Source organism: Eleutherodactylus coqui, chromosome 8 (assembly GCF_035609145.1).
Source record: "Eleutherodactylus coqui strain aEleCoq1 chromosome 8, aEleCoq1.hap1, whole genome shotgun sequence".
Classification (NCBI taxonomy): Eukaryota; Metazoa; Chordata; class Amphibia; order Anura; family Eleutherodactylidae; genus Eleutherodactylus; species Eleutherodactylus coqui.
The window spans coordinates 62,292,124-62,314,752 of record NC_089844.1 but is presented as its reverse complement, the minus strand read 5'-3'; the positions used below and the strand labels follow the sequence as shown (position 1 = coordinate 62,314,752).

The following is a 22,629-nucleotide window of genomic DNA, read 5'->3' as shown; positions in this document are numbered from 1 at the left end:
CTTGTATCTAAGGCATGTGACCGGTGATGACAATCTCCCCCACGCCCAGGAGCACTCACTATTCACAGCGCTGCTATGTGTACCGTTTCATAGTGACAGTTATCTGATGCCATCCCTGCTTGCTCACCCATTATCATTCTATTTATCTGCCAACCGATGCAGTTATTCCCGAAAGTGGGAAAATGCTGAACTTTGAAATTCCAAGGTGAGCGCGCAAAATCGGGTAATGTGTCAAACCCATTGACAACAATGAGTTCTATTCTCTGCATACTGAGTGCATACATTATACGTGCACAATACACCTGTGTGAAGGAGCCCTAAAGGGGCGTTCTATCTCAGACTTTCAGGGCCAAGATGGGACAACCCGGCTACCTGTCGGAAAGAGAAGAGCGCTCAGCACAGCACTGTTTCTATGGCTTTCATTGAAGTGAATAGGAGCTGCGGAAACAGCGCAGCAAAGCGCGCTACATTGTTCCCCTAAGTCGGGGCGTTTAACGATTAGCATTTAAAAAAGTGTTTAAAGGAGCGAATGTGAACGATAATTATTCTGTGTCAATACAACCAGTGATGAATGATATTTCATTCTCTTATCCTTCATTTTCAAGTAAGCATGAAAATCCTTTTTGGCTTATTAGCTAATTGTTTGGTTTAAATATCGATATTTCAGTCGTTCGCGTTCATTGCTACAGAGAATGCGAACAACTGAATGATTTATTAGGGTGAATGCACACAAGCGGATTTGAATCGCAGAATGAGAAATGGGCGTCCATCTGCAGATTCCACAGCAAATACCGCCCATAGGATGTAATGCAGAAGTGATTCTTCATGCACACATTGCGGTTTCCACTCGCGGATGAAAATTGCAACCGACCCGCGGAATGTTGGATTCCGTGGGAAAAGCAGGAGTTTAAAGAAAAAAATCTGTACTGCGTATGTCCGACGGCGAGCCATGCGGACCAGCCGCAGTACAGGAAGAAGAAAATGAAAGCATGTACGCGCAAGCGCCACTTCTGCCAGGACTGGATTCCGCTGTGGGATTACACATTTGGAATCCGACCCGCCCGTGTACATGCGGCCTGAGTGAGTGAATGAGCAAACGTTGTATCTGCCTGTATGAACAGGCTGCATGAGCGAACGCTGGCATAATTTCCTCATTCAAAGGATAAATCGTCAGGTGTCAGAGCACCTTAACCCTTTCCAATCCAATTTGTATCCTGGTTTTCCTAGGGAGCTTACTCTTTTTCTGCCGTTATACAACAGCGCTATATGCTGGCTAAAGCTAGTACTGCATGAGGTGACACATTGGATAGGCTCTGACAACAGAGAGGCTGGCAATATACAGTAAGAGAACCCGACGGACGTCTTCCAACATCAAAGCTGTACAGCCTTAAATCATAATGTCTTCAGACATCAGACAGTGGATTGGAAAGGGTTAAAGGCCCTTTACAGACGATCGCATGCACAAATATGCTCGCCGCTATAGAGCGTATTTGCGCATAAACCAGATTTTTTATTTGTACTATGCAAACTCCGTGCTATAGCGCACACATTTGTAAAGAAAAAGCAGGAAAACACGTCCTGTCCCATCTTTCCTGCATGTACAATTAACGAGCAAGAATATCGCTAGTGAAAACGAAAAATCCCACCCATCTATTTAAGCCCTCAGGGCGTCTACAGACGAGCACATGCGCAAATACACTCGCCACAGCGGGGTGTATGTGCGAATGTACCTGCCTAAAGTTTTTTGTTTTTTTTAAACGTTCAAAAAAACAAAGCTGGGAATAACAGACCCAGGCGCAACTGGAGGGCCCTCACCGGTCCCAAGGACCGGGGAGGCATGGGCATCCCAAACGTTGCCTTATACCATAAAGCGGCATTGTCTAAACGGATCCTAGACTTGTTCCATAACAGAGCCCAGAAAATATGGGTAGAGACCGAACAAGACTCGGTTCCCTTTAATGGCGAGGGACTCATATGGGTCCCAGGCAATGGAAAACACAAAGGTCTGGGCTGGTCCCCATTTATAGAAGATTTGGTCTCAACCTGGCTAAAATCAGCGACTAAAACGGGCATGATCCTCAGGCCGGGCCCACTCACTCCCCTGGTTGGTAACATAGATATTCCTAATTTCCTAAAGGGTACCACCCTGACTAGCGCTATCACAGACACGATCCTCAGGGTTAAAGACATAACTCTAGGGGACGGATTTAAAACATTACACGAATTACTGGAAGGACAAAGACCCCCACCCGGAGCGTGGATCCAATATCTACAACTGCGACACTACACGGGGACCTTAGACGATACACACCAGATAAGACGCCCTCTGACCACCTTCGAGAAGATGTGCCTATCGGCCTCTTCGACTCAACAAAAAATATCATCCTTGTACAAGATGTTAATAGAGGAAGACACACGTAACAGTAACAAAGACCTGGAGAGGGAGTGGGAGAGGGACCTCGGAATTACACCCCCAGAGGAGTCATGGAGGAAGTCATACATTCTAACCCACAAATTAAATGTATCCAGTAAATTGCAAGAATTAAATTACAAAATCCTGACAAGATAGTACCGTAGCCCGGCGGGACTAGCCAAGATATTCCCCCAGTACCCGGATACCTGCTGGAGATGCCAAAGAGAATCTGGAACACTAGTTCACATATGGTGGTCTTGCCCCCAGATCCGCCCCCTCTGGAGGGAGGTCAATACTCTGTACTCCTGTATATGCAGATGTGAAATCACCTTCACGCCAGAAATGGCCTTGCTCTCCATGTTCCCGGGTTCAATAGCCCGCTCTAAAGGTTCCCTACTTAAATTTTTCGTCCTGGCCATGCGACAGATAATCCCCAGAAACTGGAAATCTATGACAGCCCCCTCAAGGTTGAAGTGGCTGGAAGCTCTAGACCACATAAGGTACATGGAGGAACTCTGCGCAAAAGACGAGATGAGACACAACAAATAAATCGCTACGTGATTGGTCTGGAACCAATTTCGTCTCTCTCCCGACCTAAACACGTGGCTTGACAGCGGAGCTTTACCAACAATCACAACCACCTCCATAGTCAGCTCGATTATTCCATAAACCACACCTCTATTGTTACCTACCCAAAACCAGGGTCACCTTTTCCCCATCCCCTCACACCTCCCACCTGTCCCCTTTCTACCAACCTAACGCTCCTCTTTTTCTCCTTTTCCTCTTTTTTCTTTCTCATTCTTGTTGTTCTTAACTTTACGTTAAACAAATAATCACTAGCCCGCCAGGGCTTGTTGTTAAAATAGGCTTGTTTATACTGAAAAATGAAGAAACTTCCTCAGAGACTGAGAACGTGGATGGAAAATGAAGACAGACTGAGTATTTGTTAATCATAAATATGTTTATTCATGACACCACTCCACAATGCTGTAACTGATGTTTATTCATGGCAGACTAAATAAAAAATGTTTGAACCATAAAAAAACAAAGCTGAAAGACAGGGCTGGACCGCGAGGGCGAAGGAAAAATCGAAAGTACGTGCCTTTCAATGCCCACATTTTACGGGCGGCGAAAATCCGTTCGTGTGAGTCCGGCCTAACTAGGTATCTTCGTTGTCCAGGAGACTAGCTGGGTGACAAGCCTTATGGCAGACGACATCAGGCTTTTCCAGAAACAGAATTTGCAGTAGATTGGTAGTGAAGTCATTCTGGGGGGTCATAAGCATGAGCGTATTCGTGCAGCGCAATTTATTTCACTGGGTTAGTTCACTGAGCGTATTTTGTCACATAATGTAAAATCGCGTGAAGCGATACGCTTCATGTCTTATCCTGGTGCATATCACACACCGAAGCCTATTGAAATCAATGAGCGCACGTAAATATGCGCAAAATACGCAGGAAACCTTCCTATATTTACACAGAAAATCAATGCGATTTTGTTCGTTTTTGCACGTAAATACGCTGCACACTTCTGTGAGTAAAAAGACTGCTGATGGACAAAAAAGCGCAAGGGAAAATTGTATTTTCGCGCATCAATACACTGCGTAAATAAACATACGCCCGTGGGTAATGCTCATAACAGATTGCACATATGGGCCTCATTAATCACAACTGTCTAACTCTAACTTGTCCATGTTGCTCAAAGTAACCAATCAGAGATCAGTTTACATTTCTTCATCGGCTCTGGGGAAATGAATCCTGTGCTCTGATTGATTGCTAGGAAGCAACAAGGATATTATCAATTCACAGGACTCTCCCGCCTCTTCTCTTCAACAGTCAACTCGTATTTCCCGGTTCTCCACCTGCTCTCCGCTGATTGGTCGCAGTGCGCTAGGGGGCGTGTCTACACTCGTAGGTTTCGTTTGGATGCGGAAGAAAACTCCATGACCTCGATGCTTAGGAATCTAATCACCATAGTAACCGGGTCACGCCCTCTCCTGGGGGGGCGGTGTAATACTTGAGCGCCTCCAATCCGACCGCCGCTGTAGAAGTTCGTTTTGTGGGCGTGGCCATAGCGAATGGCTGAGAGCTGATTGGCGGAAACTTTGTAACGATGGGGTTTACTTTTCAGCGGATGAGGCGGGCTCGTTAGCGCCATGTTGACTGTTTTAAGTGACAGTTAGCACAAAGTATGGAGGAGACCGAGGAGGAGCAGCGGAGGCAGAAGCTGCAGGCGGGCAGGGAGAAGGTGAGGAGGGTTGTGGGGGCTGCTGTGCTCACACTTCTGTCAGCTGGTACTCTGGGCTGTATGTAAGGAGTATATACTATATACGTGCTGGGGGGCTTCTAGGGTCTGGTCACTGAGTGAGCCCCTCAGGAGGAGTAACCATGGAAACGTAATAACCCTTCCACAACCTATAGGGTGAGGTCTATGAAGGAGCCTCCTGCCCTACAGGGGAACATAGCCATCCTAGCGGGGGCTCCCAATCTGATGGCGGTCTGATTAGAAGGCTGCCTGGTGGTTTTCAGTATCGGATCTGCGATTATCCTTGTGGAGCGTCTGACGTGAGGAAACCCAGAGGGGAAAGTATGTAGCGTGTGTGCCGGGGCCACGCTTGGCGTGGATGCAGACTTGGGGCCGCTTGGCGATGACGTGGATCCGCGACCTTTCCGCGGTGATGATTGCGGAAGGGCTTTGGATTGAATGACTTCGATGGAAGCCTCTGCACGGGAATGAACTCTCTGAAACTGCGGTTGGTTTCCGCTCGTGTGCATGAAAAATCCCTTTTCCATAGCCTGCTCTGGAAGGGATGTGCTGCGGAACATGGAGGCGGATTCCACGATGTACATCCGCCCGTGTGCAGGCGGCCTTGGGTGGAATGATTTATCATTCCCATGAGCGATTAGAATGTTTCGCCGCAGTTAGACTGAATGATAACGTTCGCTTTCTGTTTGTTTTCTGCAGGCGTAAAAACCATGGTTGGCCCGTTCGGTTTAAATGGCGCTCGTTCGGTAGTTCTCATCACGTATACAGCGAATGCGACAGACCGGAAGGTTTCTCATCTAAACGAGCCACTGATGTATGAGCGGGCTGCGTGAGATCGGACGGCATTCACGCATTCGCTTGTTTGAGCAAGAATCGTTCAGTCTAAAAGCACCCTAAGGACGGTTTCACGCGCCCGAGAAAATCGTGCAAGATTATGGCCCCCTGCACACAGGCGGAAATTCCGCCGCGGGAATTTCCGCCCATGCCCGCTGCCATAGGATTGCATTAGGTAACGCACTCCTATGCAGATGCCAAGAGTTGTCCGCGTGAAAAGACACGCGGAAAACAAATCGCGGCATGCTCTATTCCTGTGCGGGTCTCGCAGAGGCTGGCACAGAAATGTCAGTGGTGACGGGCCGGCTCTGCTCTGCGTATACTCCTGTTGGCCGGCGGAGAGAATGAAGACGCCGGGAGCGGATAAGCCGTATATCCTCTCTATAGGGAAGAGCTGGCCGCAGTGGAATAAGCTGCTTGGAAATCTGCGCCAAAACCCGCAGGACTTCAAGCTGTGGAATTTCCATGAAGTCCTGCTACGGACGCTCCGTGGAATTTCCGTTCCGTGTGACCGCAGCCTAACGCCCCGCATCCATGTCGGCAAGCGCTATATCGGGTTCACAGCCCGCTATCGCACTCGCCGTGTGAAATTAGCCTAAGGCTCGGGCTATGTGATGACTTTGTCGCCCTGCAGCGTGGCCCCTAACGGTCGTCCGTGGGGTCGTGTTGTGACAGTTATAGAAAACCCGAACTGCTGGATTTTTGGTCGCACTTGAGGTTACCATCCCAGATTTCCGTGACGTCTCCACTGACTTCCTCGTCTCCTGTTCGCTTTTTAACTGTTTACCAGCCAAATTGCAGCTTAAAACATTGTGCAACAGTCAGTCGCGCTGCGGAGACACAACTATTGTTTGTTGTTGCACAACTCTTCCAAAACTCCACGCTGCGGGACCGAAGCTGCCAAGTAGCCTAAAGGGTTAACTGCGGGAACATCTTCAGCCGGCGGTGAGGTTTTGCATACACAAATGTGTGGTGTTTTCAGAGCAGTGTACGGAGAGGAGCGGCACGTGTGACGCTCGTCCTGGTTGTGCCGTCTACTGAAGGATTGTGTTTGCCCTTGTTCGTGACAATTCCGTGAGTGATTTAGTTTTAGTTTTTGTTTCTTTTTCTCTCTCGCAGGAGTGAAAACATTGGTATTCATTCGTTTCATAATCATATGTTTTCCCTCACTCTTGCATTACCAGTGGAAAGGGGACCTTGGGCTGAGTTCTCGCGGAAATCTTGCAGTCTTGCAAAAGCAAAAAATCGCAAGGTTTCCGCCTGGAAATTGCGGCTTCAAAACCCGCGGCACTTAGCCGTGGGTTTTGGAGCGGCTTGGCCACGTGCTTTTCCGTTGCAGCCGGCGCTCCCATAGAAAGCAGTGCGGCTGCAAGTGGGAAAAAAAATGGATATGCTGCGGTCGGGGAATCCGCACCGCAACATCAGCGTCTGCCGGCTTAGCCGCAATGGATTGGACGAGATTTGTCAAAAATCTCGTCCACACAGCTGGCTCACCCTACGATTAGCGGATGCAGGCGGGTTTGCCACAGCGAAATTCCACACTGAATTTTTGTGGCAAATCCGCCCTGTGTGAACCCGGCCTTGGGGTGTTTTTACGCTAGCAGGTTTTAAGGCTTTTTCTGCCTGTGTTTTCCTGCAATGACGGATGGCTTGCTGGGGCACATACAAGCTGGAAGGGTTTGTCCAGATGGGAAGCCCTGCTGCGGGTTTTACTGCAATTCCATGGTGACATCCACATGTATCCGGGCCTTTCTCACATAACCGCAGCGATTCATCTGCACACAGACTTTTTAATTCGTTTATGTAGCATAAGCAATGGCCGATGAGCTGATCGTTATGGCCTTATGCACACGGCCGTGACAGGCTCCGCAAGCGGAATACCGCAGCGGAGTCCGTTACAGTGCCCATCCCCCCCGAGACCCCATACTTGCCACCGGATCCGCTGCCGTAAGTCCCGCGTGATGCTATACTTCCGAAAGCCATCCACGCGTTCTCCCGCGGCAAACAGGACATGCCGCGGGTAATTTCACGCTGCGGAATTCTGCAGCATGTACATTGAGCTAATAGGTTCAATAGAACCTAATAGCTGCAGTGAAACGCCGCGGTTTAGGCCGCAGAAATCCAGACGTAGATATTAGGCCTAAGTGTAAATGGCGGCCGTTCAGTACTATCTCATATTCATCCCCCCCCCCCCCACACACTTCCCAAAGAAATGACCAAAACAATCAAAGTATTTTGTTTATTTTATTTTGTTTTTCTCCATTTGCCTTAAAAAGGTAAAAAAAAGGGCAGCCCAAAAGTCACATGTTCCTCAAAGAAACAAGCCCTCGCAGAGCTCTATTGCTAGAAAAATAAAAATGCTATTGATTTTAGAATGCAGTAATGCAGATTCAATTGTTCTTTAAGTTTTGTTTTGTTTTGCCTTTTTCCCCCTTCCGCTTGCGGAGGAAAAATCGCAGCATACTCTATTTCAATGCAGATTCCGCACGGATGGCTTCTATTGAAGTCAATGGAAGCCGTCCGACCCGTGGCCCTTCCGAAATGACATTGTGGAAAGGTCGTGAATTCTGCTTCATCGCCTAGCGACGACGTGGGAAAAGCTGGGGATTAAAAAAAAACTACACTGCGCATGTCCGACGGCTCGCCGAGCAGGCCATCCGCAGTACAGAAAAAGAAAAACAGGTATGTGTGGATGCCGGCTGTGCACACAGTTGGATTCCACTACAGACTCCCGCATGCAGAATCCGACCCGGTCGTGTGCAGCCAGCCTAAGGCCTCCTGTCCGCAGCCGGGTTGGATTCCGCCTGCAAAATCTTGCAGCGGAATCAGACCTGGTGCCCCCCAGAGACCCCTTACTCTCCTCGCCAGATCCATGGTGAGAGTCTCTGACGGTGCTGGGCGGTGATGCAATTTCCCACAATAGTTCCGCTGTACTCACAGCGCGGAGTATCGTGGGATGGATGGATTCTACGGATTGCAATGGAAGCCATCCGCATGGTTTTCTGTGATGTATGGGACATGCTGCAATTCTCCCCCGCAAGCGGAAAATCGCAGTGTCCTCTCGCGGGGAAGAATCTGTTAACATGGCATGTCTATGGACGACTATCGCTGCGGGATTCGTGGCGGGTGTCTGACCACGAATCCCGCAGTGATTATTGGCCTGAATATGTGGTTTTATTGTGCAAAAGTAGTTAAAAATAAATAATAATCTATATAAACTACATATTGCAAAAAGAAAATTTGTTATACAAGTCATTCAACACATTATATGTACCCCAGAGTGGTGCCATTAAAATATACAACTCAGAACAACAAGTTAAGGTTCTTGCAATGCTTGGTCCTTAAATTAAAAAAAAACGCAAAACTCATCACTAAGGAGTTAATATACGAATGGCGGTCACCAAGGGTGCTGACGTCACACTGTAGTCTGAGACTGTTTAGAAAGAACACTAAAACTGGACCAACAGCCTCATCACTGGGGTAATATAAGTGAACTTCAGAGTCGAACTGCCCCCACTTCCACTGGTGGTATTAGGGCTAATTCCGACGGACGGATTTCTGCCGCATTTCTCGCGGCAGAATAACGCAGCTATTTGGTTCTATTTAGCCTATTGGTTCAGTGCTCGCATGCGTGATTCTGCTGCAGATTTTCGCAGCATGTTCCAATTCACTGCGTTTTTCCGCCTTGGGAGGTCTCCATTAATATAGTATTAATGGAGGCCTTGGGATTGCCACAGTGGAATTACGCGATCGCTCGCGGGCGCTGGGTGTTTTTAAACACAGAAATCCACGTGAGTTTCCCACTCCGTCCGTGGACATTAGCCCTTACGGTAATGCAGGATGTTTGTTTTGTTTTTTCCTCTTGTCAATGCCATCTTGTAGGACTATAAATGTGAACACGGATCCGCCATGCACACGCATAAACCACATCGGCAGCGTGCTCATTCTATCACAGAAATGGCATAGGTATTCACCATGGATTTCGCGTCTTTTAATGTAACTGGGGTGAAGTCCAGGTAACGTGTGGTGAGATAAGCAGCGCTCTAAGCATCCTTTCTAGATGCCGTTCCCTTTTTCGGAACTGGTGTAACAATTAGGCTGGGTTCACACAGGGCGGATTTGCCGCGAAAATTCCATGCGGATTTTTGCCGCGGCAAATCCGCATGCGGCCGCTAATCCCGGGATTAGCCAGCTATGTGGACGAGATTTCTCCGAAATCTTGTCCACATGGGACGGCAAATCCGCTGCGGCTAAACCAGGAGAAGCCGCTGCTGCTGCGTGGATTTGCCGACCGCAGCACGTCTATTTTTTTTTTTTTCTTTTCCGCTTCGGCTGCGCTCTCCTCTATGGGAGCACCGGCCGCAGCGAAAGAGCGAGAGGCCGGGCCGCTTCAAAGCCGCAGTTCTACTGGCGGAAGTGTCGTGCTTTTTCACTGCGGCCAAACCGTGACATTTCCGTCGGGAATCCGCCCTGTGTGACCGTGGCCTTAGCGCTCCTTCACGCTGGCAATCGAGATATCTACTAGATATGAAAATCTTCTAATGTGCTTTCTTTTAGTAAACTGTGTTACTAAATGATAAACTTGTGTATGTTGGTATTCTGCATATGTTTTCCTCCTCCTCTATGGCCGCTTATACGTTCTGTAAGGTTGTTGCAATATTCTCCACTTTGTAAAAAGTTTCCCTTTGATCTAATACATTGTATATATCCATTTGGACTCCTTTGCTTTTGCCCCCAGCATCACCTGCCTGATCTCCGGGTTCTGGTCTCTATTGCACAAGCCGTGTCTGTAATATTTAAGCAGGTGTACATCTACACGTAAATCCCTAATCCACCTCAATCTGCTTATGACCTCAGTGTAGTGAGATGTTTAGGTTACCGTATGTGGGTTTTTTATTGAGCCGGAGTTTCTTCACTCTCCTTCCTGACGTCTTCGGTTCCTTTGTATGGCATTCTTACTTGAAGTACTTCGGGGTACTTCACGCTGTTGAATAATGTTTACTCATGGATGGACTCGCTCTCATGGCTGAGGACGGCATTCAGCGGTTTTCTTTCCCGTCCATGAACCCCTCCTCCTATAGGAACGATGACCGTCTTGTTGCCCTGTTGCCTTTTCCTTACCTATCTCTCAATCTATCTGTCTTATACCTTCCTGTGCAGCTTGCTCACTTCAGACAGCGGAAAACAAAAGGGGACAGTTCAAAGGCGCAGAAAAAGGCGCAGAAGAGGAAGAATAAGGCTGTACGCACGAATGACATTCCGAAGGAGGAGGACGCGTTAGTCAAACCCGAGTATGCAGTATCTGGAGCTGGAGACATCACAACAGCGGTAAGGGGTATTCTATCACTGGGGTACGCCATCACTACTTGGTGGGGGTCCTCTTAATCTGGAGAATGAACAGTAAGTAGCTCCTTCTGGTGTTTCTCTGCACAGTGCCGTTCCCGTCTCAAGTGAATGAAGCTGTGTTGTATTTTCCTTTACGGCAGATGGAGGGAGCAATGCTGTGCCAGTTGTTAAAAGGTGTCTGTCATGTCCTAGAAGTACCACAAACTAAGTTATGGTCCCTATAGGACAGGGAATGAGGATGTGCTTTTTATACCTATTCTTATTCCGTACTTGTGCTGTCAGTGGTGAAAGTTGGCATTCAGCTTTGATGCTCTTTTTCAGGTGGTGCACGCACGGATGCGGGGAAAAAAGCCAAAGGTCCACTTCACATGAGCATATTTTTGCAAACAATACAAGCCATTGACTTCAATGGGTCCACATTTCGGTCATGCAAAAAAAAATAAAAAATTGGAACATGCTCTATTCTGCGTGTTTGCGTGCAAAAGATCTCCATAGAAGTCAATGGGGGGTTGCACAAATTCACGTGCAATACACAAGTACATGCGTGAAATGCTGTGTAATTCAGTTGGAGAAAAGAGCAGGTTTTGAACTCATTAAGACTACTCGGCCATTTAAATCAGTATGCCTTTGTTTGCCAGGCACAAAACATACAGTAAAATACACTGATGCGTGATTCCCACAGCAAAATCTGGCTCTGCCGTGTACAGGCGGCCTTACTGTTTCGTTGTGGAAGCTGCAAAAAGGAAAGAAAACAGAAATGGCAAACTAATTTCTGTTACCTTCCTTTTTTCTTCTCTGACAGCAACTTCTGTTTAATTGTGTTTTTTGTTGTGTGTTTTATTTTTTTTTTTTTTTTTGCTCTTATTTCCACTTTAAAAAAACAAAAACAAAACACAAATGCAGCAGTCTGTGTCTTTGGTCTAGTTCTAAAAAAGAATGGAGTTGGGGAAAATACAGAAACGCACAGCTAAGTGAAAAGCAAGACTCCAGTGAAAAGGCTCCTAATTAGGAAGAGCTTATTTGAACCTAAAGGCAACCTGTCAACTGGAGCTCGCTCTCCAAACTGCAGGCATCATGTTATAGATCAGGAGGAGCCGAGCAGACATATAGTTCATGGGGAAAGATTCGGTAGAACTTGTATTTCATTCATTTATATCTCTGCATGTCCTGAAATAAAATCACTGGGCTGAGAGAAAAAAATATAAAGACATAACTCCCAGACAAAGGTGCCAATAATGCACCACCCCGTAGACTGCAGGGCTGGTGGCTGCAGGATCTGCTCCTTTTTCAGTGAGTAATCTCTGCACGTTCTGAGCTGAACCGTCCAGTGGGCGGTCCGATCAGTGATTGACAGCTACCCCTAAATGTGGACGACTGAACAATCGCTGTTTACAAACAGCGGGTGAGCGATTATTATTATTCCTGCATAAAACTAACAAATTTGTTTGTCATTCAATTGTTGGCAGTGTTTGCACTGAATGCTTATCGTTTGTTTTTTGTTTTTTTTAAAAAACAAAAAAATAAAATCGCTCATTCTATGTAAAAAGTCCCTTAGAATAGGCCGCCATTTTGCTCAGTGGGAATCTGACGTCTGGCAGCCCCCCTGATTGGCACATGGAATGTCTTTCACTGTCTATATGTGCAGCTCGTACTGCGGCTCATCCTCTATAAGGGTGAGTGGTTGGACGTGTGTCGTGGCCCTTTTATTCTCATCGTGGGGGTCCTGAAGGATAAGGATATTGCCTCAATCTAGAATCAAGTACTTGGATTCTATTAACCCCTTCCAAAATTGTGGTGTACAATTATGTTACATACACACAATAGGCCGGTCACTAGTGGATTAAAAAAACCTACAGCTCGCTCCACAAAAAAAAAAACAATTGAACACACAATTCTGTTGATTGAAAAATGAGTTATGGCAAAAAAACCCACAAGTGTTTAATAGATATTCACTTCTGCTGGGTTGTAGGAATATAAAAACTGCAACTGGGTTTAATTATTGATTTTCATCCCACAAATTGTTCAAAAGTTTCTCAAAACATTATATTGTACATTAAATTCTTCCACAAAGAAAGATCCTCATACCGCTATATTGACAGAAAAATAAACACCCAAGCTGTCTCGTGGAAAACGAGGATGAAAAAACAAAAGCTGGCTGAGAAGGACCTAGAAGGGTATTGTTCGTTTCGTCATCTTATGTTGCATGTTTGCTTTTTTTTCTCTCCAGAAATGGACTTGAGATGCTCTTATGTTTCCCAATAAGCTTCATAAACCTTCCTTTCCACAGAGTATGAACAGCCCTTCGGATGTGTCTGAATGGCAGGACAAGATGACCGACTTCGAAGATAGACTTGAACTGCATCCAGATGACGCTGATAGCTTTGCCGAGGCTTCCTCAGAGCCACAACTGCCAACAGAAGATGGTTTGTCAACTGATCTCTTACATAAGGTATTGTGCTTTACTCTAAGTGATAACACATTGTATGGCTAGGGTTTGGGGTTATTGACTACATACAGATCTATCTGTATACTGTAGTTGTCAGGGCTGTGGAGTCGGGAAGACTAATTGCCAACTCCCTTTCATAAATGGCTCATGTATAGTGGTAACTTATTATTGTGAAATGGTTAATGGTATAGATTTCTAAAGGGCCCAGCACTCCACAGTGGGTCCATTCATGCAACACGGGATCTTGTTCTCCTCCTGTAATCCAGTCAGTACAGGCGCATGCACAAAAGTCACACTTCAAACTTTTTATATTAACACTTGCAAGACATTATACACCACTTAAGGGGTATATTCACTCAGTGTCAAAGACAGATCATGGTATTCGTTGGTCTAAAAGTTGAAACTTGGTAACCTCCACATACTTGATGGAGGTAGAGGAGACATGAACACATGCCAGCGTTGTCTCTGGGGACTTCTGCCTTTCAAGCAATACCTTTGGACTGTAACTGATACTATGATCAGAGTGGGTGTTAAGTAGTGTATGTCTCTGCAAATCTCTGTATGAGAAGTGCCACTTCTGTGCATGTCTTTATACTGACTATAGTAAAACGGTTACATCAGGCTTAATATAGAATTTCATTTTTAAGCTGGAGTTGGTGCACTTTTACTAATTCTGACTGCACAGCCCTGGAAGTCTTAAAGGGAATCTGTCGGCTCGCAGATGCTGTCAGGAAAAGCTGTACAGATTGATATATAGTTTTAGGGGGGAACATGCAGTATAACTTGTAGTTTATTCATTTAAACCTTTGGCAATTCTGCGTTGGGGCGGTCCTATCAGTGATTGACAGCTGTGAATGGCTGTACCTACAGGGGTAGCTGTTGATCACTGATAGCTCCGCCCATTGGACTCTTCAGCTCAGAATGTGCAGAGATATAAATGAATAAAATACAAGTTCTACTGAATCTTTTCCCCTAAAACTATATATCAATCTGCTCGGCTCCTCCTGCTTTATAACATGATGCCTGCAGTTTGGAGAGCGTGGGTTCGAGCTGACAGATCCCCTTTAAATGTAATCAAACTGGTTCTATTGAACTAATGCATCTAAAAGAACAATTGAAGTGACTTTGCAAGCAGTCTTTGTTTAAAAATCTGCGGTGTTGTCTTGTATATTTCCATTAGTCGAGTCTGCAAACAAAATCCGTGCGCTCTCATCCCCCAGTCAATCTCCCCTAATCTGCGCCGTCTGCTTTTTGCTTCATAGGTCCACAAATGATTTGTAGACCCGAATGGTAGTTTGGTGGTTTAAATAAACCAGTTTTTTGAGTGAATGTCTTTATTCTATTATTGCTCCCTTTACAAGTACCGTAGGAGTGATTCAAGTGGAGACTAGTAGTTTACGGAATATAAATGCTGCTTACTCATAATTGGTAGTTTCCTATGTTGGTGGTTTTGTGCCAAAGACTTCGTTAAACTAATAGTGGTTTCAAATCTGTGTTGAAAACTCTGTCCGCAGCTTATGTCACAGATTCTGCATGCAGCACTTTTTTTTTTTCTTTTTTCTTTTTTTCTGTCCGCTGCTGTTCTGCTCAGTCTATAGACAGCACCCTTTGACCGTGGGGATTACCTTTTCCTGCTCCCCGAATGCAGCACAGGAAAGCAGAATCCCCAGCGCGGGTACGAAACCGCCCTAGCTTGGATGTTGTGCTCAATGTAAGGATCCTGTTGGATTCCATGTTCTTAAGGCCACTTTCTCACACACCATGTTTTACAGCAGTTACTGAAGTGTTTCAAACAGCGCCAAGCGCTGTAAAACTCCTCCATTGATTTCAACGGGGCTTCTCAGACTAGTGTTTCTAACGACGCGTTTTTCGCGCATTGTCTGTTTTCGGCGTGTAAGCATTTTTAAATGTGATGCGTCGACCATTGAGATCATTGGGGAGAGTCTTCAATGCTGTCAGACGTGGCAGAACGCTGTGTACAGCTCAGCTTTGTATGCTACCGGGAGCAAAGTGAAACTGGTGATGTCATCGGCTTTCTTTGCCTACAAACGCTCACAGTGAATGCTGTACAAAGCAGCTCCGCCTTACTAAAAACGCAGCGTTTAGAAAGGCAGTATCTTTGCTAAGGCCTGTGTGACAAGTCTAAAACTAATTTTTACTTTGCTGTGACTGACATAATGCCTTGCTGAGTGTTAAATGCTTTGTTTCTTTCTGCTAAGCAGTTTGTTGTGGTACTGATTGCCATTGTCTACATAGGTGGTGCAGACAGCTGTCTGTGATCGGGATGATATCATTACCCAGTTATCCAGTAACTTGCAAGAAGCACTGCTGAGTCGGGAAGAAGTAGCAAAGGAGGCTCAAGGCCTATCCAGTCAGATCCAAGCTATTCAAAGTCAGCTGCAAAATGTGAGCATTAAAAGAAATGATCTGCTGCCTACATGTCTGTTTTTTAGAAGGACTGCCGAAGTGGCAAATGGCATAGCCTTTGCTCCCACACTCCCACCTTTGAGTGGATAAACCTGTGTTCACCTCTCCAAATGCATATGCTGAACACATCCATAGGTTTTAGTTGACCTGCCCCTTAAACTTGAAAATGTAAATATTTTAAAGGGGTAGTCTTTGGTACGTTGTTATAACATTTTCACCTACAGGCTGGCACAATTGTTAACTAATAAGTGGTGCTATACTTGCCAGTTCCAAGCCCCCACTACACCTGTCCTCTCCAGCAAATGCATACCTCCAGGTAGTGTAGTCACCTTTCATCTAGGCTCTTGGCCGCAGTGGTCACAAGCCTCGCCTACCCATAATTGCGTTGGCGAGGGACTGGAGCTGTGAGGCACTGAACAGGTGAGTATAGCTGCATTTGTGTTACACCTGTGCCAGCCTATTGGGGTGGGGGGGTGAAGTATCATCGGACCCTTTGATACCGCTGGCTAGGGCTGGCTTCACACGGGCGTATTTGCGAATACAAAAACTGTTCAATTTTTTTGCATATTTGTGCATAAAAAGTCAGTGGGGCAGAAAGAGTGCCGTAAAGTACTCCGATATGCGTGCAAAAAAGAAAACCTAATTCAGTGCAAAATATGCTCATGTGAAGGAGCTCTAATATGTTATATAATTTGTTCTTTTCTTTAAGGCAAACAAGGTTTTAATGAGCAAAAGTCCAGGAAAAACAGAGCTACGTGAAGCTGAACAACAATTTTCTCTACTCCAAAGTAGTCTCTGGAACCAGACCGAGCGCATGACTCAACTAGATCAACGAGCACAAGAACTGCAAGAGGAGTTGAAAAACTCTGAGAAGGTAAGAGTAATTCTTGGAGCAGATGAGAACTACCTTATATACTCGAGTATTAGCTGACTCGAGTATAAGCCTAGCTATACTCCAGTATATACTAAGTTACAAAAATGCAATACTCACCTACCAGCCGGTGTCTGTATCCCCAGCGCGATGGTCTCCCTGGTGGTGTCGCAAACTGCTTCAGACTTCTCCCCCCTCTCATCTCCCTGCTCGATTTTCAATTCCCCTGCTGTCAGCGCTGTGTAAGTAAACGCTGTGATTGGTTTATCGAGCGAAACTTGATCCAATTGCAGGCATTCAGTAATGTCATTCACTGAATGGCTGTGAATGATCGAGTGCCGGCTGTGATTGGTTGGTGTTCGATCCAATCACAGCACTTACGGCGGGGGGAATTCAAAGCTGAGCAAGGAGATGACAGTGGGGAGAATTCTCAAGAAGCTTGCCGCACCGCTGGGGAGACCATTGCGCCGGGGACAGACACGCTGGCTGGGAGGTAAGTATTGCGAGGGTTTCTTTTTTTTTTTTTTAACCTCACTCGAGTATAAGCCGAGGGGGGGCTTTTTCAGCATTAAGAAATGTGCTGAAAAACTAGGCTTCTACTCGAGTATATATGGTAATTTGTTGTAATAAACCAGCAAATGATTCTTCATAAATGAATGGCTATTTGTTATAGGATAATGAGAATAAAGTGACAAAACTTGAACACTTGATGCAGGAGCAACAGTCAAGACTTGAATTTTTACACGAAAAGTTAGAGAAGTCTGAAAATTCAGTGTCCCTATTACAGCAAGAACTTTCTGATAGAAATCAAGAAGTCGCTCAACTTAAACATTTAATTTCAGTGTCCGCTCAACCAGAATTCTCTTCAACTAGTGACAGCGGAGGTGGTGGAGATTCCACACTCAAAGCCAATGAAATGGACACGGAGTCTCTAGCTGCACTAGTTGTAGTCTTAAAAGAAAGACTTGCGGAATCGGAAACTCTTCGGGAAAGTTTACGCATGAAGATTGAAGAACAAATGCAGTCATTCGAAGTGGAAAGATCTTCCTGGGAGCAGAAGCACAATGAGATGGTAGATGAACTTACTCTTAAGCTACAACAAGCGGAGGAGATTGCAGCCCAGGACAAACATGAGAAAGATCGTTTAAACCAAGAGCTCCGTGATATTAAAAACAATCTAAGATTGGAAGCTGAAAGTAGTGAAGCCTTAAAACTTCAGCATGAGAGAGACCTGCAAGTGTATGATATGAAGCTACAAAGGCTGGAGGAAGATAAAACCAAACTGAACCAGAAGCCTCAAGACACAGAAGTTGATATAAAGGTAACTGATCAAGATACAAGAATTGATGACTTTAGACTTGAGTTAGAAGATCTTAAGAAAAACCTGTGCAAGGTTAAAGCCAGAAAAGAACTTGAGAATTCAAAAGCAGTCCTACTTCACAAAGCAGAAGATGATGATGTTGCTACACCAGCCATGACTTCACTGGACAAGTACTTGATCCCAAGCCTTCCACATCAGATGCTCGAACCTAGTCCCAGCCTAGAAGATTTGAGCGAACACAGTAAATTTGAGCTGGATAGTGACTTTATACTAGAACAAAGCTTGAGTTCTACCATTGAAGGAAATATTAACCTTTTTTCTTCCCCAATGCCTATTACTGGTGTCCTAGCAGGTGGTGCTACTTTTGGGACCCTTTTAGATCCAGAGTCTTTTGCTGTCTATCTCTCCAGCAATACGGAGCCTACTGAGCATCCCGAGCTGGCAGAAGACTTGGTTCAAAAATGTACAGCTTTAACGGAGAAGATTCAGGACAAAGAACAACAGTTACAGAAGAGCTCTGAGGCTTTGGACGAAGCTTTACAGAAGTGGCGAGATGTGACAGCCGAGCTTGTAGCTGCAAAACTAGAACTGGAAAAGGCACTTAAGAAAGAAGACTGGGAAGAACAGCAGAGGATGTTGGAGGAATTAAAGTTTGAGAGGGATGATTTAAGACAACGCATAACAGGCCAAGAACAACTTCTGAGGGAGGCCCAGGAGAAGAAACTTATGAATGAGGAATGTTTATCACATCTTGCTGAAAAGGCTACCGTAGAGCGAGAGCTGGAAAAGACCCTTGAGCTGTATAAAGATCTGGAGATTAGACATCTTGATCTTGGCCAGAAGTTTCAGAACTCTGAAATGGCTCGAGAGTCTGAACGTCAGGAATTTGATAATAAACTGAATTCTAAAGGTGTAGAGCAGCAGGTACTGCAAGAATCCATTAAGGCTAAGGAAACTGAGTTCTATCAGAAGGAGGAGAACCTGCGTGAAGAAGTTTGCTTACTAAGGCAGGTGAAGGAAGAGCTAGAGAACAAGCTACAAGAAGAGGTTAGTAGCATTATCTCAGTAACGCTTCCTGACATCTGCAATGCATATACTACAGACATTACAGGGTATTATATGGATCTGGCTTGCTCCATGAGTGGTAGATGCTGGTTGTATTATACAGCAGGCAACTTCTTGCACTATTAATAACAGCATTTTAGGCAGTTAAACACCTTGAATACTGTACTCAATCGTGCAAGCATAATGGTGGTTAGGCAAAAGGAGGAAGCTACCTGTCACTCATACCTCCACAATCCACTGCAACACCATCGTGGAATGCAAAGTTGTTGTCATGGCAGCCCTCTTAGTACTCCTACTAAGCATAGCCAGAGGCAGGATAACAAAACGGGTACAATACACTGCAATTTAGAAGTATTGCAATGTATTATTTTAGCAATCAAGCAGTCGCATATTCAAGTCCCTTAGTGGGACAAACGCGCACACCCAGGGGAAAAAAGGGGGCTATCCAGTTACTGAACAATTTTAAAGTATTTTCTCCAACATGTTAAAATGAACACAAGCAGGGGTACTTGCCTGTCCTCTGCCCTTACAAATCAGCACTGGAGTCCTCCTGGTCTTTGTTGACCGCTGCAGCTAATAGGAGACTGCAGTGGTCAGATAGCGATCTACTGGTATAATGACTCAGATGCTGAGAGCCAAGATGCCAGGAGAATAGCACCTGACCGCTGCAGCCTCTTATTGGCTGCATTGATGAGATGGTATCTGTTCCACAACAAAGACTGGGAGAAGCAGAGGACACTCCACACTGCAGGTGGTGCTTCAGCAACCTGGTAACGGACAATTTCTTTAACAGTGGCCAGAATTCCTTTTTTTTTTTTTTTTTTTTGTTCTCTCCAATTTTGCTTCTTTCCCAGTTAAAAAAAATAAATGTAAACAAAAATGTCTACATGGCCTAAAAAGTAATGCAAAGCAGAAGTAACCTATAATAAAGCATGTAAGCTTGGTATCGCCATAACTAGACTGCCTTGCAGAATAAAGTTGTCACATTTTATCATTCATTAAATGCTGTAAGAAACAATTCCCAAAAAAGGCGTAATTGCCTGTTTCTTTTTTTTTTTGTCTTCCTCCCCTACTAATGCTCGTCAATCTTAACGGTCTTCAGGTTAATCGTCTAAATGCACAGTTTGAGAAAAAGATGGAGGTTTCTGGAGAGAGCTGGAGGGAGCAGATTGCTGTAGTGAATCAGGTATTTGACACAGACTAGTAATCTGTGTTTCATCTTTGTTCCGTTGATGCTTCGTGGCATTGTATATGATCTTGTCCAGTGATTAAAAAAAATGTTTAAATGTTGAGATGATACTAGCAACTTAAGCTAGAATATAATGGTTTTAAATATGGAATAGCATTAGATAAACTTTTCCCATGCAAATGAGGTGGGCAGCAAGATCTATTGAACGCTAAAACAATGCACTATTGAATATATGGAGACCCTCTCCTGGGTAGAGACAGTCAGCATGAGATGCTGATGGGCTCAAATGTTACAAACTGCTATATTTTACTCAAACACTGCAGTCTTTCCGAGAAAATGGTTTTTGGGATAATTTAGGCCGTTTTTATGCAGTTGAGAAAATTGTGTGAGATTTGCGAGTTGCAAGACGCACAAATATAAACCCCGTTCTTTTGAATGAGTGAATTTTAATTTTTTTTCACGACACGTCCTATGTTTGGGCGTGCCCTCGCATCGCCCATTGTTTACAACTTAAACCTTGAATGTCAGGGGGAAGGGTTGGGTATGTTTTTAGTATTTCTAAATCTGCTATTCTAGTGTATTATACGTTTATTGTTTGACTGATTGTGAACTATGTTTAAGGGAATCTGTCAGAGGAGCTCGCCCCACAGTGTAAAACGGCATAGCAGCATAATGTGTGTTTTAAGCTGAGTGGAGCGATGAGCAAAAAAGTCAAAATCTTACTTTTGTTGCCGACTGCCCATTATACAAATGTGCCATCTTAAGTCAGAGGTGTTGACGTTGCATTACTCGGAGCTGCCTGTGTTACACGAGCAGATTTCTTGTTTAAATGGGCCCAGTGATGTCAGCACTAGTTTGCGCTCATGTACAATGTTGAGACAGGTAGATCATCGCTGGTTCGCTCACTTCTTGCTCATTGCTTCACGCTCCTACGTGATGCTCTGATTTGGAAATGTTTACATGTAACGAGAAGTAAATGAACCAGCGATAATTTTCATGCAGGCTGAAACTGAGCAACAAACAAAAAGTTAACAAAATGCGCGATGGCTGGCATTTAGACGTAACTATTGCGCACTTCCTTTCATTGCTGCGTGTAGCTGGGCCTTAAGGACGTCCCTTATAAAACACGCCCTCTTCAGCTCTTGCAGCCAAACCCTTTCCCTCCAACGTCTGCACTCTTGGTGCTGAAATCCTGTGCATGCAGCTCTTCTGTCTCGACTTCTGATACATGCACTGTGCGCTGGTGAAGGTGAGGTGTCTGCGCCTCGCCTAACTTCACGGCACATGCAGCAGAAGACTAGAGAGAAAAAGGAGGAAGGCGCAAGATGTCAGCACTACAAAGACTGACGTATGCAGGGAAGGGGGTTGGCCTGAGAGCTGAAAAGGCCTGGTTTTAGAAGCAACGTCCTCACTTGGCGATGGCACGTTTGCATAACGGGCGAGCTACAACAAAAGTAAGATTTTGACATTTTGGCTAATCGCTCTACTTGGCCTTAAATGCCCACGTTATGTTGCTGCTACGCTGTTTTGCACTGTGGGGCCAACTTGCACACCTATTTTCTGATGGCGGGTTTTCTTTAAAGGGGTTGTCTCGCGAAATCAAGTGGGTCTATACACTTCTGTATGGCCATATTAATGCACTTTGTAATATACATCGTGCATTAAATATGAGCCATACAGAAGTTATTCACTTACCTGCTCCGTTGCTAGCGTCCCCGTTGCCATGGTTCCGTCTAACTTCGGTGTCTTCTTGCTTTTTTAGACGCGCTTGCGCAGATGCATCTTCTCCCTTCGGCTGGTCTTGGAAGCATCGGCGTTTTGGCTCCGCCCCCTTGTATGCATCATCACGTAGCTCCGCCCCATGACGTGTGCCGGTTCCAGCCTCCTGATTGGCTGGAATCGGCATGTGACGGGGGCGGAGCTACGCGATGACGCGTACAAGGGGGCGGAGCCAAACGCCGATGCTTCCAAGACCAGCCGAAGGGAGAAGATGCATCTGCGCAAGCGCGTCTAAAAAAGCAAGAAGACACCGAAGATAGACGGAACCATGGCAACGGGGACGCTAGCAACGGAGCAGGTAAGTGAATAACTTCTGTATGGCTCATATTTAATGCACGATGTATATTACAAAGTGCATTAATATGGCCATACAGAAGTGTATAGACCCACTTGCTGCCGCGAGACAACCCCTTTAACTCTAAGTTGTTCTACTGAAAGAAGCCAATAAACAAATTTTTAAAAAATGCATTAATTCCTTGTTCTCTGCAGGAACATGAAAGTGAAATTGCACTTTTAAAAGGCAGTCATGAGCGAGAAATACAGAAGTTATATTCAGGTCTGAACACAGACAAACAGAAACTGGAAGAACTAAAGCACCAGCTAGAGAATGCACACAGCATGGAGGCTGAGCAGATGCGGGTAGGCTAATAGACTTGGAATAAAAGGATCAGTT

The 22,629-nt window shown here is 45.4% G+C and overlaps 1 protein-coding gene across 3 annotated transcripts in view; it reads left to right on the top strand.

Moving 5' to 3' along the window:
• The first annotated feature begins 4,574 nt into the window (after positions 1 to 4,574).
• Positions 4,575 to 22,629, top strand: part of PCNT (pericentrin) — an 86,034-nt gene continuing 67,979 nt past the window's right edge. For all 3 annotated transcript variants that reach the window (XM_066575722.1, XM_066575723.1, XM_066575721.1), the window contains exons 1-8: positions 4,575 to 4,660; positions 10,673 to 10,840; positions 13,146 to 13,307; positions 15,561 to 15,710; positions 16,441 to 16,605; positions 17,276 to 18,970; positions 20,091 to 20,174; positions 22,446 to 22,595. In XM_066575722.1, the coding sequence (XP_066431819.1) occupies positions 4,604 to 4,660; positions 10,673 to 10,840; positions 13,146 to 13,307; positions 15,561 to 15,710; positions 16,441 to 16,605; positions 17,276 to 18,970; positions 20,091 to 20,174; positions 22,446 to 22,595 (2,631 nt within the window). In that variant the 5' untranslated portion in view covers positions 4,575 to 4,603. The remainder of the gene's footprint in view (positions 4,661 to 10,672; positions 10,841 to 13,145; positions 13,308 to 15,560; positions 15,711 to 16,440; positions 16,606 to 17,275; positions 18,971 to 20,090; positions 20,175 to 22,445; positions 22,596 to 22,629) is intronic.